We start from the raw sequence: 17,354 nt of genomic DNA, 5'->3' as shown, positions 1-17,354 counted from the left end.
AGCTAATCTTCTCTGCATGTCTCTCCTCTGGAAATTAAATCACTCTACATTATTCACTCTTTTTATTCGTTATAATCTGCATTTCACACCAATTTTGCATAACTTGCAACCTTCAAATGAAACTTCATACTAGGGACGCGTGAATTTAAAAATTAAAACCTAGAATGCCTATAATATATTTATGGTATCTACATTTATTTCAGATTAATTTTTCACTCTTATACTCGCATAATGAGTAAGAGAATTTTAGTTAATCTACTAGAAATGTAGGAAACTCTACCAGTTAAAAACCTACTAGAAAATACCACTTATATGATATATATACATAGGTTGATTATCCTTCGCGTGAAAATGAACAAAATATCGGTCATGTTTAAACCTGGGATGATTCCATGTTGCGCAATCGCAATTGGCCATTTAACATTGATTCCCTAATCATTAGATCCAGATTTCCATTTAGGTGTGAAAATATAAGGTCTAAAGCCTCAATGTTATTTTAAAAATATTGATCAACCGGATACCGAATCGGAATGTCATATTTTGTAAACATTAACACTAACATTGCTCGATTTTTCCAAGGCTTTTGATAAGGTCCCTCATCAGCGCTTACTCAACAAGCTGGACTATTATGGTGTCAGGGGCATGACCAGGAGATGGATTTCCAGCTTCCTCTCAGACCGCACCCAGCAAGTCGTTGTAGAAGGTGAGAGCTCCAGCATCGGGCCAGCCGTGTCAGGAGTGCCTTAGGGTTCCGTTTTGGGGCCTACCCTTTTCTTGATCCATATCAACTACCTATGTCACGGAATCCAAGCCAAGGCTGGACTCTTCGCAGACGACACCGTGCTTTATTCTCGCATCAGAAGCCCACATGACGTAGCTCTCCTGCAGGATGATCTCAACAAGCTGGAATTAAGCCTTGGAGCGCACTTGGCAGATGGCGTTCAACGTCGAGAAGTGCCACCTCCTCTCAGTAACAAGGAAGAAAACACTGGAGGGGTAGCCGCTACATGTAGCGCGCTACTGCCCACCTCTGAATATATAGCTTTTGAGAATTACTTAATTACAATAATTCGATTAGGTGAGAAAATTGCTGATAAATTAGAATTAAAAACTAGAAATAATGGATTGCGCAATAGAAAGATAAAAGCATGTGTAGAGAGCATTGAAGGAAACAAGCACCGTTCATGATGTTGATTTTTATTGATTCAGAGTAAAAAGCAAATGAGCGTATCTATCCGTCAACATTCTCAGCTATTTCGTCTAGTAACAACAATAGTTCTTGGATAGTTTCAGTTATCCAACTACTGAAGACGTTGACTGCAGTAAAAACCATGCGTGGAGTCGCGCATCCGGCAACCTCTGACATGTATGACGTCACGCCTGTCACTGTCCACGCCTCAATGACTTCTCTGCTCACGAGGTTCTGAATAAACGGGCCCCCTGATGAACCGCCACTTAGAACTCCATCGCTTTTCTCTGTGGGCAAAAAAAAACGTAAGCACGAATTTCCATTAAAATTTTCGTGCTATTTGTAATATAAAAAACATATGATAATTCCAGTATTCAATAACGTCTTGAAATCATAAGACCACTGCACACGAGTGGGGGGCATGCTGCTTGTTTCCGATGCGATCAATGTTTAATAAAACTAAAAAAATATTAAATGGCTTCAATATTGAACTAAAATATCGAATGATCCCGCATGAAAATGAATCCTTCACGCGTGATAAAAACGCAGATGTTAAGAGTTGAACTGTTAAAACGATGAATGACTTGAAGCCTCCACCCTAAACTGTCTTCGTGCATGGTGAATAGCATTGAAACCAAAGTTAATGAAGGTACGAAAGTTTGATAATGAGTACTAAAACAGGCAAAAAGAATGGAGAAAAAATATTTATGAACCACTCTACTGAATCTGCATGCTGTAAAATATATTCATGAATCTTGGTCAGGTTAGAATAGACAAGGAATTCTTCAAACCGCGCGAGTACTGAAATACTTACGTCTTTTATTGATTTATAATCCCTGCCAAAAATCTGTAAATTCATTAAAAAAATTTCTAAATTTTGAAAATTTCACCAGATAATGGCGCCAATAACGTATCAGCTTATCCATTCGACCTCGTCACTTCAAGCAGTAAGAAATACAGGCAAATGACGTTGGAAAAACCATCATTGCGAGTTAATTCGATTGAAACAAGATTAAATTAACGTTATTTTGACGTGAGATGGCATATGAGGACCCGACCTATGCTGGCGCCGCAGAACTGTGAGGGCCGCAAGATGAAGTCTGCGGAGCAACGCTCGCTCGACCCCCGGCAGTCCGGCACGATGCGCTGCAGCAGAAGGTCGTATTTGTAGCTGCCGGTGCCGTGCGAGCGGTTGAATGTCTGATGAGTCAATGCACATTACAAAATTATTAACGTTAATGCACATTACAATTACAAATATAGTAAATAATATCGAATAATATATATTACAAATCGCATTATGAGTAAAAGAATTTTGGATAATTTATTAGAAATATAGGAAACTCTACAAGTTAAAAAACTAATAGTACCAGTTATATGATATATTTAGGTTGATTAATCTTCGCGATAAAATGAAAAAATATATATATTAATCGATAGAATTGATGCACATTACAAAATTAAAAACATTTTCCAAATTTCGTTAATTGCACAACCCCTAATGACTCAGTATTTAATCGATCTATCATGGTCGAAAAAATATAATAGAAGGATTTTGTTGTTTACGAGTAGCTACTAGCTAGTGGCTCGCGAATTAAGTCTTCATCAAAGATATAATCATATTAAAACATAGACCGCAAACTTATATGCACTAACACAGGGTCTAACGATGACTTATGTCGATATCTCGACAAAAGTTGTGTTATTCAACTTTGAATTAAAAAAAAATCAGGAAGGCACTATTGATCCAAGGTGGTACACATAAAAACCTCATCTACATATAAGAGCATCATCACTGCATTAAATTAGTTGCGCATTGAGATTCTTGACTCACAACTGCATCAATTGCAGGATTTTGTTCGTAGGTGCCAACACACGCAGGATACAACTTCGAGTGGAACTTGAGAGGAAACTCGAGTTGGATGAGCGCGATGTCGTTGACGGGGCTCTTGCCCGCCTGATACTCGGGGTGCAGGCGGATGTCGATCACCTGTCACGAGCAGAGTTCATAGAGTTGAAATTCAGAGCAGTGACCGGAGCAGTGACCCGAGTAGTCAACAGCAGAAACAACAAAGACAGAGCAGGTTACAGCGACAACGCGAAATCTTTCTGCAAATGCCGTGATTGGGGCCATTTTAGGGGGTTTTAGGCCCCCTAAAAGAGGTATGTGAAATGAAGTGTACTCGTACATAAAAGTATACTATAAGCATATGTGCGCGCTCATTTCTGCACATGTAAATCAGCAACAGCTCTATAAATAATAAAGGAAAGAAAACAACATTGTATATTCTAATGGTACCGTTTCTTGTAAAGCCGCGTTTATGCTTAGCTGACTGGTAACTAAACGGCTAACTATAATTTAGTCATAAAACAAAACAATGAGGAAATAGGAAGAATTTTCCTCCCGTTACGCTGGTAGATAGACATTTTTACCCTGGTACTTTGATCTATCAAAACGTTTAATGATTCAATTCATAGCATATGTGATGTCGGCGCTGACGAATGGGCCTGATGCGGCCTGTCGCCGACAGAAACGTGTTCCATGCGAAACTTTCCACTTCTAATTTGTATATTCACATAAAAGTTCAAGTTATTAGAAACTTCTGATAATGAGACTGAAATAATCACAGCCTAGATTTGGTCCTGCTCGAGTGACTGCCCAAGTATCCAGAGTACGGAACAGAATTCTGGACAAATGAACAATTAAAAATGAACTAAAATTATCGATTTGATTCCGTGCTTCACGTGCATGCATGTTAGATTAATTTAAAACATAATTAAATATCCTTCAATAATGGTAAACTTTTATTAACTGAATAACATAATACTTGTAAATGACTGAGTCTCACCCTTCTGACGAGGGTGCGTGACAGTTGAATCTTGAGGTCCCGAACGTCCATAGCTTGGTTGCCCTCTTGAGTTCTAGACCGAGAATGGACCAGATTTTTTTAGTTTTTTTTTCGGAAGACAGCTAAACTTACAACATAGCTGCAGTTGGAACTAAGAACACTGATATTGTAGAAAATAACTTGAAATTGGGGAGAGTAAATGCTCATAGTTTTGTACGAAATGATGATAAAATACATTGCCGGTGTAATGAAAATACGCATCTCTTTGGGAAATTATTGACGATGTCATAGAGACAATGATTGAGTTCATAGCATTAAACAAAGTTGAATTTTAACGCCGCGTTTTGCCAATGATTTAAAAAAAAACTTCGGTACAAGCTAGGTCCTCTACAAGATACATATAAACACTTTATATTAGGCGTTATATTAATGATAACTGGCACAGTGCGCAGCACTCAATACACCTTGTTACACAGTGTGCAGCCGTCAGCAGGAACACGGGAGTAATGACCGTAGCGCTGCATACGTAGATACTATCTCGTAGCAGTCCTGCAACCCACGGCCATCGGTTCTGAAGCGTGAAGAACTGGTCCAGGTAAAGCAACGAGCCTGAACTTTGGTACCGCGGCCGGCGTCCACAAACTGGCGGAAGTTGGGTGTGGTCAGGGCAAGACTTTCCGTTTGGAAAAAATATCGGTTAACTTTTTCTACATTACAAACGATATTTTTATCAAAGGGCCTCGTTTATGCATTGTTATATTTCAGTAACAAATTGTGATTTGAGAAAGTATTATTTAATTGTAAATACTATTTACATTGCCAATTGAATCTGAACTGAAAACAGTTGTTAATTTCGTGATATATTCAAGATTGTTCTTGGAATATTGGGCCTGTAAACATGTTACTATCTCTCAATTCGAATTAAATAGTGTAAAAAAACACCAAGCTTGTTAAAACTGTCAAGAAATAAAATCAAAAGAGAAGATTATAATCTACCTAGCTAGGCCCGTTTCTTACATATGCGTGCGGGCCAAATAATACATTCCAAAGAGCGGCATGTGACACGCGCGGGCCCTACTTAGGATGCCATCTATTTATTAATCGCACCTTGAATGCATGACAAATGGAAAAAATGAGCTATGCAGGCAGTATGGCTACAGTAAAAGTAATGAAATTAGGCAATAATATTGATTCTCGCCATTATGAAGTTCAGAGAAAATTTGTCGAATGGAGCGACTTGATTTAATTATGAAAAATTTGAATAATATATCGAAAATGAAGTAATAGAGTGGAATGGAGTTTGAGCGAGGAATGTCGGTTAATACTTTGCTAACGGTCATACAGCAGAAGAGACGAAAAATTTGACGAGAAAACGAAACTATGACGAAAAATTATCAGTTAGTGAGCAGATTTAAAAATTTTGGGCTCAATAGAATTGATTAAATAAGATCATCACCACCTTAAAATTTGATCGAATGAAGCATCATTTATTAGGTATGCTAACATATACTTTACCATCGGGACCCACAACCATTAGCCAACAAATTATTTCTTTTTTGCATTTTGATCAAATAGGATGGATAGGATCCATCGTTTTGTGGTAGTCTTACTTTCGGAGTTGAGGTAGTACGGCTGGCAGAGAACGGCCATCTTTCGTTCTGTAGCGTCCTCAGCATCTCCGTACTGCCGCCACACACCATCGCCGTGACATCTGAGTCGTCAAGTACAGAATATCGCTTAAAATATTAGATGCCGTAAATGTTCAATTGTTAAACAATATCATATAAATCAGTATTATTTATATACACAATGAAAGCCAAACCTTTCAAAAACAAATGCAAAGAAAACATGATTATCAGAAACTTCGGAACTACCAACCGTGTATGGGGACATTAATGGTCTCAGTCTTATTTCCTTGTAAGATATATAAACTTTCGAACAGAGGAATAATCATAGTAACATCTGGTTTTCTTCTTCTAAAACATCTTTGGCATCTGAAGAGTTGAGGAAGAAACAGCACGAGTAGGTGATAGATCCACTGATGTCAGGTTCTGCCACAACGTTGGCTTACCTCATCACCAGCTCTACATTCTCCAGCACATTGGCGGCTTACCTCATCACCAGCTTTACCGTCTCCCAGCACGTTGGCTTACCTCATCACCAGCTCTACATGCTCCAGCACATTGGCGGCTTACCTCATCACCAGCTCTACCGTCTCTTAGCACGTTAGCCTACCTCAGAACCAGCTCTACAGTCTCCTAGCACGTTGGTATACCTCATCACAAGCTCTACAGTCTCCCAGCACGTTGGCTTACCTCATCATCAGCTCTACAGTCTCCCAGCACGTTGGGTTACCTCATCACCATCTCATACAGCTCTACAGTCTCCCAGCACGTTGGCTTACCTCATCATCAGCTCTACAGTCTCCCAGCACGTTGGCTTACCTCATCACCAGCTCTACATTCTCCAGCACATTGGCGGCTTACCTCATCACCTGCTCCACAGTCTCCATCACGATGGCCTACATCATCACCAGCTCTACAGTCTCCCAGTACGTTGGCTTACCTCATCATCAGCTCTACAGTCTCCAACACATTGGCTTACCTCATCACCAGCTCTACAGTCTCCCAGCACGTTGGCTTATCTCATCACCAGCTCATACAGTCTCCCAGCACGTTGGCTTACTTCATCACCAGCTCATACAGTCTCCCAGCACGTTGGCTTACTTCATCACCAGCTCTACAGTCTCCCAGTACGTTGTCGTACCTCATCACCAGCTCTACAGTCTCCAACACATTTGCTTACCTCATCACCAGCTCTACAGTCTCCCATCGCGTTGGCTTACCTCATCACCAGCTCATATAGTCTCCCAGCACGTTGGCCTACATCATCATGCACCAGCTCTACAGTCTCGAGGTCGTTGGCTTACCTCATCACCAGCTCCACAGTCTCCCAGCACACAGCAAGCACCACAGTGCCAGGCGGTACTGAGTGACCTTCCGCACATCCCCTGCTCGATGGAAATTAATGTAGAAGTCTTCCTTCGAGTTCGAAGAAATATTTTCATAGAAAATATTTTAATTTCATAAACGTAGTCTAAAATCGAGTGCATGAAAATAATATAATAATACTTTATAAAGTATGAAAGACCATCATGGCATACAACGGTTGCAAAGTTTAGAGCCTAAATAATATTTGAGCACCACAAATCATGTTTCAACTTCATAATTTAATGTTTAATGAAAGTATTATAAGCTTCGAAATTAGTCTTAAAATAAGTTGCAATGAAATGCGTTTGCGAAATCAAGGTAGATGACAAATACTCTGAAAGTTGTTATTCTCAAACACTGGGCAATAGCAAAGCTATTGTATCAGGGAGTTTCATTGTAATAATATATATTAGTTAGTAGACCGTCAAGTAAGCTTTAATTATAATTGAAATTTGATTCAATATATGGTATGATATTATCGCAATGTTTGCAGCATATGAAAAATTGCAAATTCAAAACTGATTGGGAGTTCATGAGACAAAATAACTCTGAAATAATGGACCTTATATTATCATATTAAGTTCATTAGGCTTATTTGCTAACGTTGAACATTTCGACTGAATAAACTCACAAATCTTGACGGTCGGCGCAGGCGATAATGCCGATGGTGACGTCACGCTCAGGTGAGATAGAGCAACGTAAGCCTGTGAATGTCGAAGAATGATTAAGAATTCATACAAGTACAAATTACGCCTTAATGGTAAATTTAAACTATTCCTAATATGACTAATTATCTTTGCACGTACTGCGAACTATTTCGCGCTTTATTTGCACGTACTGCGAATTATTTGTGCACGTACTCAGAACCGAATTTGACGGCGTTGTGAGACGATATTCACTGAACTTAGCAGAAAAAAGATGAAACTTTTATTAGAATGGTCCTACAATACTGGTGACAGTGGCTTACAACGAAGACTACGACGGAAGAAAAATAAGAAGTTATACGGAAAGTTTACATACCTGTATCTGTACCTGTCAGGGACGAAACGATACCAATTGAACTTTTTAGCGGCTTCAAAGTCTGGTAAGACGATAATAATTAACTTACATAACATTGCCAATGCAAGATATGCAATTACAAAATTTACAGCTATGACAAAACTGCAAGCTAAACGCTGGTGCTGCAATGGCAACAAATGCCATCAAACGCAGAAACTTCACGACAACTTCCACCCTGACATAGGCTTTTAGTTACAATAGACACTCAACCAGAACTCATAATAACGTATATTCCACCATGCGCGAATTACATTCAATAATTAGAATTAATAACCAGTTTGCAGACCAAAATGCCAGACACTACAATTAAGAACTTGTTATCCAGCTACGTAGATAGAAAACTATTGTCGGCCCCTATTTCCCAACACTCATCACTCACAGTAGTAAAAAATTTTCGGACAGAGTACTACACAATAACAATACGAGTATGCCGTAATATAATTATTTCATTCCAAATTTAATACCATTAGAAATACTAGTACCGAACAAAATGAACACATAATTATAACTGCTAGGTTTTTGTGTATTGCTCACCAGTCGTATTAGCCGGAGGGGAGAATGGTGGTGGCGTGGCATCAGGAGGCGAAGCAGCCGGAGACCTGAGGATCCTGTTGATGGCATTCAACAGAGGGTATTTTCCCTGACCGCAGTTGCCAGTAAAGTCGTCAGTGTCGATCGTCCACATGCCGATGGCGTCGATACCATAGCTCAACGCATGCCGCACCTGACAGTTGAAAGGCTGAGTAACTCCTGCAGTGGTGAGTGTCTTAATCAAATGTGAACGTGAATTGAATGGCTAGCGGTACGCATGACATATCTATGGGCATCCATCGTAACTTCGTTTACATTGAAATAGATTTATTTGTAATTCAAAAAGTATACTTTTCAAAGGAAATTCTTTGATCTTAGAAATCATTCATGCACTTGACCGAGATTGTCATGCTCCAATTCTCAATTGCGTCCAATTCTCAATTGCGTCTAAAGCATAATGAGATATCATTAAAGACCGAATAATTTTATAAACAAATCCTTTGCAATAATTCATTTCATTTATCATTTGTTTAAACAAATTTCGAAAACGCAGACCAACATCGACGACGTACCCTCTCCTCAATTTCAGACACGTTGTCGTAGCCGAACCATAGTTCTTCGTTGTACATGTACGGCACTCGATGTTCGGCCTGCCGCTTCACAGTCCAAATTGGTGCCTCATCATTGTACATTTCGCAGATCTTAAAAAATAAAATAAGCAGTATTTATGGAGCGGCGTGGTAGGAAACTATAACACGAGAGAATGATCAATAATGAATTCTATTAAAAATGTCCTGAATGGTTTCCACTATACAGTACAATATAGGCAACAGTTCCAGTACAATATAGGCAATTTTTCGAGTTGGAAACAGTATCAAGCAGAACTACATTAGGTCTTGCTTATCAAGCTTCTATTCGTATATTTTTTAAAAGGTTGATTGAAATAATATGTGAGAGATGAAATTATTATGATTAATTTCACGACATTAGAATTCCTAAATCAAACAATAACCTCATTGAAGCCCATCCAGCCGTTCTCCCCGGTGTAGGGTCCTTTGAACCCAACAGAAAAGGCAGGGTCACCGAAGTTGTTGCGTTCAATGTCTTTCAGCAAGAAAGTGCGGGCAAAGAACGGCAGCATCACCGATAGCTTTGCAGGAGGCACCCCTCTACTCAGCAGCAGCTTTATTGTGTAGTCCTGGAAGCAAGACCGTATTGAATAAAATACGGTAGGTATCGTCCACTTGTTTAATGTAACAATGTGGAGAACATGAGGTTCATGATTATAATTCACAAAACTGAGAGGAATTGCGTTCCACTGGGAAGACAAGGAAAGTGCCATTGCTATGATATAGGTGTTAGCAAATGATTTCTCTTCATGAAATAAATTTTGAGTTCTCTTACGACATTCTTGGTGCGTTCAGCGCCCGTCTCATCGTTGCGAGGGTAGAGCGGGGCAGCATGGCCCGTCTTTTGGTTCCATGACCCATGGTAATTGTAGGCGATCAAGTGCACAATGTCTGAAGACACACATAAAAGAGGACTGAACGACATAGCAAACGTCATAGCTCATATTTTAGGACAATTTTGTTATACTCTGGTGCAAAAAGTTCTAACTACTTGGAGAAGTAGTTTTAAGTCTACAAAATCAAAATGTGTTCATTCAAGTAGGAGTTCACCATTAATCTGCCGCATTAAACCATCCAACAGAGATATCTTGTGTTCTATCATTGAAGGATTGACTTTGGGCTCCCTTAACTTAAGTAGCGCCTATTATGACGCCCGTTACGTCATTTGTAATCCTCAGTGCATTGAACCAAAAAAACAAAAACAGACCTGAAAATTGCAACGCCATCGAAAAAAATGAAATCACTCAATTAACCCTTGTCGGCTATTGTACCTAAACGATTATAACGCTGTAATGGGTTTTTATAACGTGCAGACCGCACCTTCTCCTTTCGCGTAATTTCAAGTGCTAACCTAATTACTTAATGCTTCAAGAAGACGACTAAATATTATGATAAATTTAGAATGCCATCGTACACAATATTTACTAGCAATATCTATTCAGAGATATCTGGTGATGCACATAAAGGCGAAATGCAGAAAATATACGAAAGATATTCTTTAAAGAATTCATGTCACAGTTCAAAAATATGGACTTCTAAATATGTTGCACCACCATGAAAAACACATGAAGTGAAAACTAAATGTAATATATATGTAAAATTTTTGAAGCGTATTTTGCATTATTTATATTTTTAAATAATGTGTCCTGAAAAATAGAAATGAAATGCACAGATTAGAATATAGTTGCTAACTCTATAAGTTAGTTAGATCTATAGTGTTGTTAAACTGATTTAGTGCCAAAATGAATTATAATTAGCGAATTCTCACCCACAGCCGCAGCGATGCCTGAAAGGTCATAAGAAGCATCGAGAACCTCTTCACTCGCGCTCACAGTAGCGCCCAGATGGTAGCCTTGACCTGCGAACGCTGCTGCCATCTCCTGGTGATATATTGCAAGGTAATACTCTACTCATCATGAGGGGTGCTGCTGACACTATAAGATTAATACTCAGTCATATAAAAAATCTCGTGATCAATCAAATGGGCACTACGGGTAGGGGTAACGCTGAGGGCAAATAAACGAGAAGTCAACCACGGCAAGGACTCGTTGAAGTAGATTAGTAGATAACTAATTTTTGTGCGCAAGGTGTAAGGGACAGAAAGCGGTAAAATATTTTAACGTTAACTAACGAGTCAATAGTAATATTAAATTGATAACTGCTTACTTTATGAGTCATTTCAGTTAACGATTTGCGGGATTTGATGAAGGGACAAACTTTGAGAAGTTCTAGAGTACTTTTTGCCAAATCTGAGATATGTTCAAGTTAGAGCGAAGTGAATTAGTGAATATGAGAAAGTTCATACTTCTTACAGCAATTAACACGAGCTCGAAATTAGACCTGCAAGAGAATGACGTAGTTTTCTTTGTCCCCTGTCTGGCCACCGCGATCTTGCAATACGGGATCTTGCCATACCATATCCACGCCATCCAGCGAGTTGCTCCTGTGCAATTTTATCTCGTCAGGAGTGATAGAGATAAAAATGAACGCGCAAAGGTTTTCTGTCTTATTTTAAATATTGTGTTAATTGCAGACTTGAACGTTGAATTCGCAAGAAGATTTAATTTTTTTCTATGTTTTTCAAGTTTTGCGGAAATCATGGCATTTTATGGAAGAGTCTTTATCGCTTGAATTGATAAGTGAGTGCTCTGAATTAGTCTCAATGAACAGCTGACATGAAAAATGTCAGGAATTACCAGGATATGAATGATGCCGGAATCTCCGGTTGAAAATAAATAGATATATGAGAATCATGCAGTTATGTCACTTACCCAATTAATTTGACCGCCATAATTATATTACCTTCAAAATAAAATCAAATAACCATAAATAATGAGGTACGAATGCTTTTCCTTTTGTGTGTCATTTAAAAGAAACAAAAAGTAGAAATACACAAAAATTTGGTCAACAAATTTCACTCCAATCAATACAATAAATGTTGCTCTCCTCCAGCTTCATAGTTAGCAAACTAGGAGGCTGTAACAGCACACACTCGAGGTACTCGAGGACAGAATCGATGAAGGTTTTCCTCAACGATGGTGAGGCGGCCATCTTGGAAAATTTTTCGGACCGCTCAGTCCAGCCGCCGATGGCGACCGTCAATTTGAGATCTGGGCTGGTGCGCTTCACGAGCTGCATTTGTGCGTAGGCACCTGCGAAAGAAGGATTTACCACACAATAACGATTTCATCAAACCCAATACGATGATTAACTATCATATATATATGAATTTGAATACAATGAATGAATACAATGCGTTAAGTAGCAGTTTTTTCACACATTTTACAAACACTCAGTTAAAACATTCCATATCTGTGCATAAATTAATATTTCTTAATACGTTTAAAAAGACAACTCATACGCAGTCGAAAAATTCTAAACATGCTCTAGATGCTATTTATGTTTCTAACATCCGTTGCAAACCCACATTTATGTATGTATATAATTGTATTGGCAAATAATTATCCAAGTTATTAGCTATTCAACTTGAACCAAAACAACAGGAATCTCAATAAGAGCTTCTGGTGTCTTAACCATTCACCTCTTTTCTGAACAAAATCCTTGTCGAGGTCAGTGATAGTTAGAGTTTCCTTGTCCAGTCCAGCGAAGCAAAAGACAAGGTGCGTGCACAGGTTGCCGTCCACAAGCGAGATGTCGAACTTGCCCAAGGAAGAGCGGTACACGGACCAACTCGCGAAGAAGCACGCCACCACTGGCGGTCGCTTACTCGGCAACTTGTTCGCTGAATACCATTTGCGAGGTTAGTCTTACAATTATTTGTGACAATTTCTGACCATTTTTAATCAGCTATTTGTAACCTATATAGGTATATGTAGATTGTGGAGCTACAAAGACGCTTCGCCCAAGCTTCCGTAACTCCCTGCATGCAGATGATTAGAAATTTGATCACTTTGATCGCACAGCAAACGAAAGAAATATTTTTAGCTGTAGACAAAAACATCGATTGAACCGACTAATCTTCCAATAACTTGGAAAATGCTTGCCGAATAAAACTCAAATAGATATTAATGGATAACAGAATTGAAAAAAAACTTATTTTCACAGCTATTTCTGTTCTTCTGAAGTTGCATTTTATTTTATCTTTCTTGCTTTAAAATTCGCTTTCTGAAATTTAAAGTTTTTCGCCACTATTTCCGGGCAAGGTTTGTTGGCAACATTCTCTTTATTTCGAATTCTCCGCAACGTTAATAATCCTTTTCCAGCCACGTTAATCCTATTCATTATAATGTGAGGGGTATAGAAATGACGCAGGCACGATAGTTATATGGTACGTACGAATGCGATTGATCAATTACTTTTTCTCTTAATTTTGGGCTGTTTTTAGCTTAGAGTTACCAGTCTCTTGAATTGCTAATAAGACATAAAAAATAGCAATGCCGAACTTCTGTAGTATATGAGTGTGAGTAAAGCCCGTGAATTTTTGTCATTCAAATCAAATGTCTTAATAGTGCCGAGTAACATGAAACTTATCTACGCATTATTAGAAACACGTTATTGTTAGATTCGAAGCATCGTTTTTCAGTTCAGGAGGATGGAGCACGATAAAGTCGAAGAAAAACATTTTTGATGGCCCGGCACGAAAAAGTATCATGACACTACCTCGGCCAATTCGAATGTCCTGTAATTCCAACAATGATATAATCATTTATTTTCATATTATTCTGAATGGAAATCAGCCATAAGCAAAATTCTTCGTCAATATGGAGTAGTAAGATACTACAAAAACTCACCACTTTTGCTGTCGTCTTTCATAATCTCATTGACATGCGTCAAAAGAGGGAACTTTCCGTTGCCGCAGCGCCCTCTGAAGTCGTCCGTGTCCACGGCCCACGCGTACACTCCTCTCAAGCCAAAATCTTTAGCCAGCTTTATCTGAAACAGAACATTTATTTATGTGATGGTCGCCTAACACGGTTATTTAGATTTGCTCTTCATTCGCAACACATGTTAACAATAATCATATCTTAATCTTTTACTTCAGCATGCTATTCCCCGCGAATTGCCAAAGTGAGCCACGGCACTGGCTGCAGTTTATTGTGCTATTCTTTCACTGAGTTGATTCTGTGAAGCTAAATTCTGAAACTCCTGGTGCTAATCGATTTATTTATCTGTAATTATAGAACGCCGAAGAAAAATATATAAAATAACATGTCACTAACAAACACAGAGGTCAAGACTGCATATAGCCATCGGCATAGGGTGCGTCTATCATTTCCACGATGTTCACTTTACCATTCATACCGACTGGTTAATATTTATATCGACTGATTAGTCGGCATACCAAGTCTAATGGCAAATGAAGTCTCTGGTTAAGATAATTTAGGAAGATACATAGTCCCTAATAGGGAAGGCTATAGTCCTATGTTCTTTTGCAGACTTTCATATCAGGTCCAGGAGGGTGAGAAGAAATAAAAAGCCGCTGAAATCTCGTGAAATAATTTCAAACTCAAGAGTAGAGACTGATAGAACTAAGAAGAGATGTCAGATTGGGCTGTGTAATCTTGAGACATACCAGAAAGATTGAGACGAGAATAAAACGAGACATACAACAAAGATTCTGGGTAATATGAAGTATCAAAGTACAATGCGATACAAAATTACACGTTCCAGACTCAAGGATCAAAAAGTTACCGACAGTCTTTAATTATTATTAGGCAGTTTGACGCATTCGGCGAGAACACAACTTGACTGTTACAATCAAGAGTAGACATGGAGATGTGGGGCTGGCAGAATAATGTTACTGTTCAGTATTCGTTTAATAATGCACCATATTTGATGCAATTTAAATAATCGGTCACAACATTGTTAGTTCTCATTCAGCACGAGCTCAAGTTGTCGTAAAGTCACTAGCATTGTCCATGTGTCACCTGACAGCGGCTTTCTCTGGTCTTTCTAGTTTGTGGTCATGTTGAGAATTAGCAAAATTATGCATCGAGTGACGGCTTAATGCTTAAAAATGACAATTTGATCAAAAAATATTGAGTTATTAAAATTTCAAATTTCCGAGTAAGGTTTAACGGGTATAACTCGAAATAACGATAAAACGATGTAAACATAAATAGATGTGCATTACCGAGAAATAGCAAAGCTCATTGTAAGGATTTAGTCATTTATACTACAAAATAGCGGTTATCCCGACATTACGGACCTAAATTTATTACGGACGGGACTTACTAGGGACGAGCTATTTTAGATATTAAGGTTGTTGACTTTACGATCTCATCCTTGTCGGAAGTCTCCTCCAATACCTCATTTGTACATACTGTTTGCTGCTGCTGCTGTATTAAAGATTATGTGGGAACTCGTGATCTATCTCCTGTGATGTGCCAAAGCTGATGTAGAGAACCCAAGTGAATTACTACACTTATATTCTTTCCGGGACGTTTCTGCTTGTCTCGATTTCGCTCCACATATCCACTGAAAGTTGAAAACTTTCTCGATCTTTAATCGATAATTGGGACAAAGCTCTATGGATCATCTCACTACGAATAAAAACTATGAAAAGCAGATGCTATTTTGCATCCATGAATGTGCATGCGTGAAATTAAATTTTTATGTGACATCACCTTGTCAGAGAGTGACACGACGTCGTCATAGCCGATCCAGACATTGTTTCGGTAGACGTACGGAACCTGGTGCTCCGGATGTCGACGCTCGGTCCAGAGGATGCCTTCCGTTATCAGCTTCTCGCATATCTGTTGTAATTCAGAGACAATTTTCCAAGCAATTTACGACTTTTATTCGTGGATTAAATGGTAACATGTTAGTATTAGAAGTTTTCAAATAAAATGGTACTCTCGTATAACCTGTTTTAATGTGGACAGAAGTACGAGGAAATGGATTTTCTACCGTTCCATGTACAAGGCTAAAATATAAATTTGGTTGGCTGTTCGTGGCTAGACGGTGAAGTTCAGTCAGAATCTGAATTGCGATGGGGTAATTCCATTCAATTAACTTGACTTAATGGCTGAAACTCAACTCTGATAATACCAATGAAATAATTATCACCCGAAATAAAATATCAACCTATTATTGCTCTCACCGTCCCATTTTCCGGGGTTTGTGTCTGCTTACCCATCTATCTGAAATCAGTTCATGTCCATTGATCGACGGTCGAAAGTTCGAAATAATAGAGAGAAATTTGGTTCATTGTCTATTCTGAATTTATAGCTGCATGTTAATAGAGTAATTGAAACATTACAACGAAACACTTTTCAATTATCAGGATCTCAACCTCAATACGAATCTTGAATGAACGTTGAGCAAAAACTTTCTCGAAACGGAGACAACCCAATCGGACGAATTATATTACACATCAAAAAGATTTTATACCATTGTAATCCAACTATCAGTTTTTCTAAAACGAACGCTACCACTTTTTTCTCTCCGAATCAATATTCTGCTCAATTTTCTACCTCATTGTAGCCGAGAAAGCCATCCTCCTGCGTGTACGGTCCTTGGTAGCCATCCTGTAGACTAGGGGAGCCAATGGAGTTCTTATCGACGTCGCGCAGGAAGAAGGCTCGTCCGAAGAACGGTAGACCAAGAACTAACATCTTAGGCGGGACACCCTTCGACAGCACGTACGACACAGATCCGTTCTAGAAAAAACAATCAATTTCAAAGTGTCAACCAAGCGATATTTTAAAGTAAAGAACATGCGCAGGCTGGAGGGAAAAATGCACACGCTGTTTTGCAATGACTGCGTAACTATATATTTCTGCCAGCCCTAGCTAATTACATAAATTCTGGCAAGAATTTAACTACATAACTGGCAAGAATAATCTCTGAAACATTATTTGAAAGCCTATGTAATGTTTCAAATAGCACTTTTTATCTATACGGATGCTACCGTTTTCATCTGCTGATTAAAAGAGAAGTTGTCGTCGCAATTATTTCAGAAAGCTTCGAATTAATCTTCTGAGCAGTGATGGATAAACATGCTATAGATCAGGGACAGAAGGAAGCACGCATAAATCCATTATAACTCAACAATAAGACCTGAGGCTGGACTAACAAAAGAGTTAGGAGTTCGTTAATAGAGCTATCAACCAATCTCTAAGGGTTTTTCATGCTGAACCAACCA

General features: G+C 38.7%; 1 protein-coding gene across 1 annotated transcript in view; it reads right to left on the bottom strand.

Moving 5' to 3' along the window:
- Positions 1-1,181: 1,181 nt before the first annotated feature.
- LOC108681357 (probable chitinase 10) overlaps positions 1,182-17,354 on the bottom strand; it is a 39,151-nt gene continuing 22,978 nt past the window's right edge. Inside the window, exons 18-36 of the mRNA XM_018170375.2 lie at positions 16,684-16,869; positions 15,835-15,963; positions 13,999-14,140; positions 12,789-12,989; positions 12,240-12,399; positions 11,588-11,690; positions 11,016-11,127; positions 10,023-10,138; positions 9,631-9,816; positions 9,191-9,319; positions 8,622-8,811; positions 7,660-7,732; positions 6,968-7,048; positions 5,649-5,749; positions 4,503-4,680; positions 4,039-4,111; positions 3,024-3,179; positions 2,248-2,389; positions 1,182-1,476 (exon numbers count right to left, since the gene is read on the bottom strand). Coding sequence (XP_018025864.1) covers positions 1,232-1,476; positions 2,248-2,389; positions 3,024-3,179; positions 4,039-4,111; positions 4,503-4,680; positions 5,649-5,749; positions 6,968-7,048; positions 7,660-7,732; positions 8,622-8,811; positions 9,191-9,319; positions 9,631-9,816; positions 10,023-10,138; positions 11,016-11,127; positions 11,588-11,690; positions 12,240-12,399; positions 12,789-12,989; positions 13,999-14,140; positions 15,835-15,963; positions 16,684-16,869 — 2,703 coding nt within the window. The 3' untranslated portion in view covers positions 1,182-1,231. The remainder of the gene's footprint in view (positions 1,477-2,247; positions 2,390-3,023; positions 3,180-4,038; positions 4,112-4,502; positions 4,681-5,648; positions 5,750-6,967; positions 7,049-7,659; positions 7,733-8,621; positions 8,812-9,190; positions 9,320-9,630; positions 9,817-10,022; positions 10,139-11,015; positions 11,128-11,587; positions 11,691-12,239; positions 12,400-12,788; positions 12,990-13,998; positions 14,141-15,834; positions 15,964-16,683; positions 16,870-17,354) is intronic.

This window comes from Hyalella azteca, unplaced genomic scaffold (assembly GCF_000764305.2).
Source record: "Hyalella azteca isolate HAZT.00-mixed unplaced genomic scaffold, Hazt_2.0.2 contig90, whole genome shotgun sequence".
In the NCBI taxonomy this organism is placed as follows: Eukaryota; Metazoa; Arthropoda; class Malacostraca; order Amphipoda; family Hyalellidae; genus Hyalella; species Hyalella azteca.
This window is presented reverse-complemented; position numbering and strand designations above follow the sequence as displayed.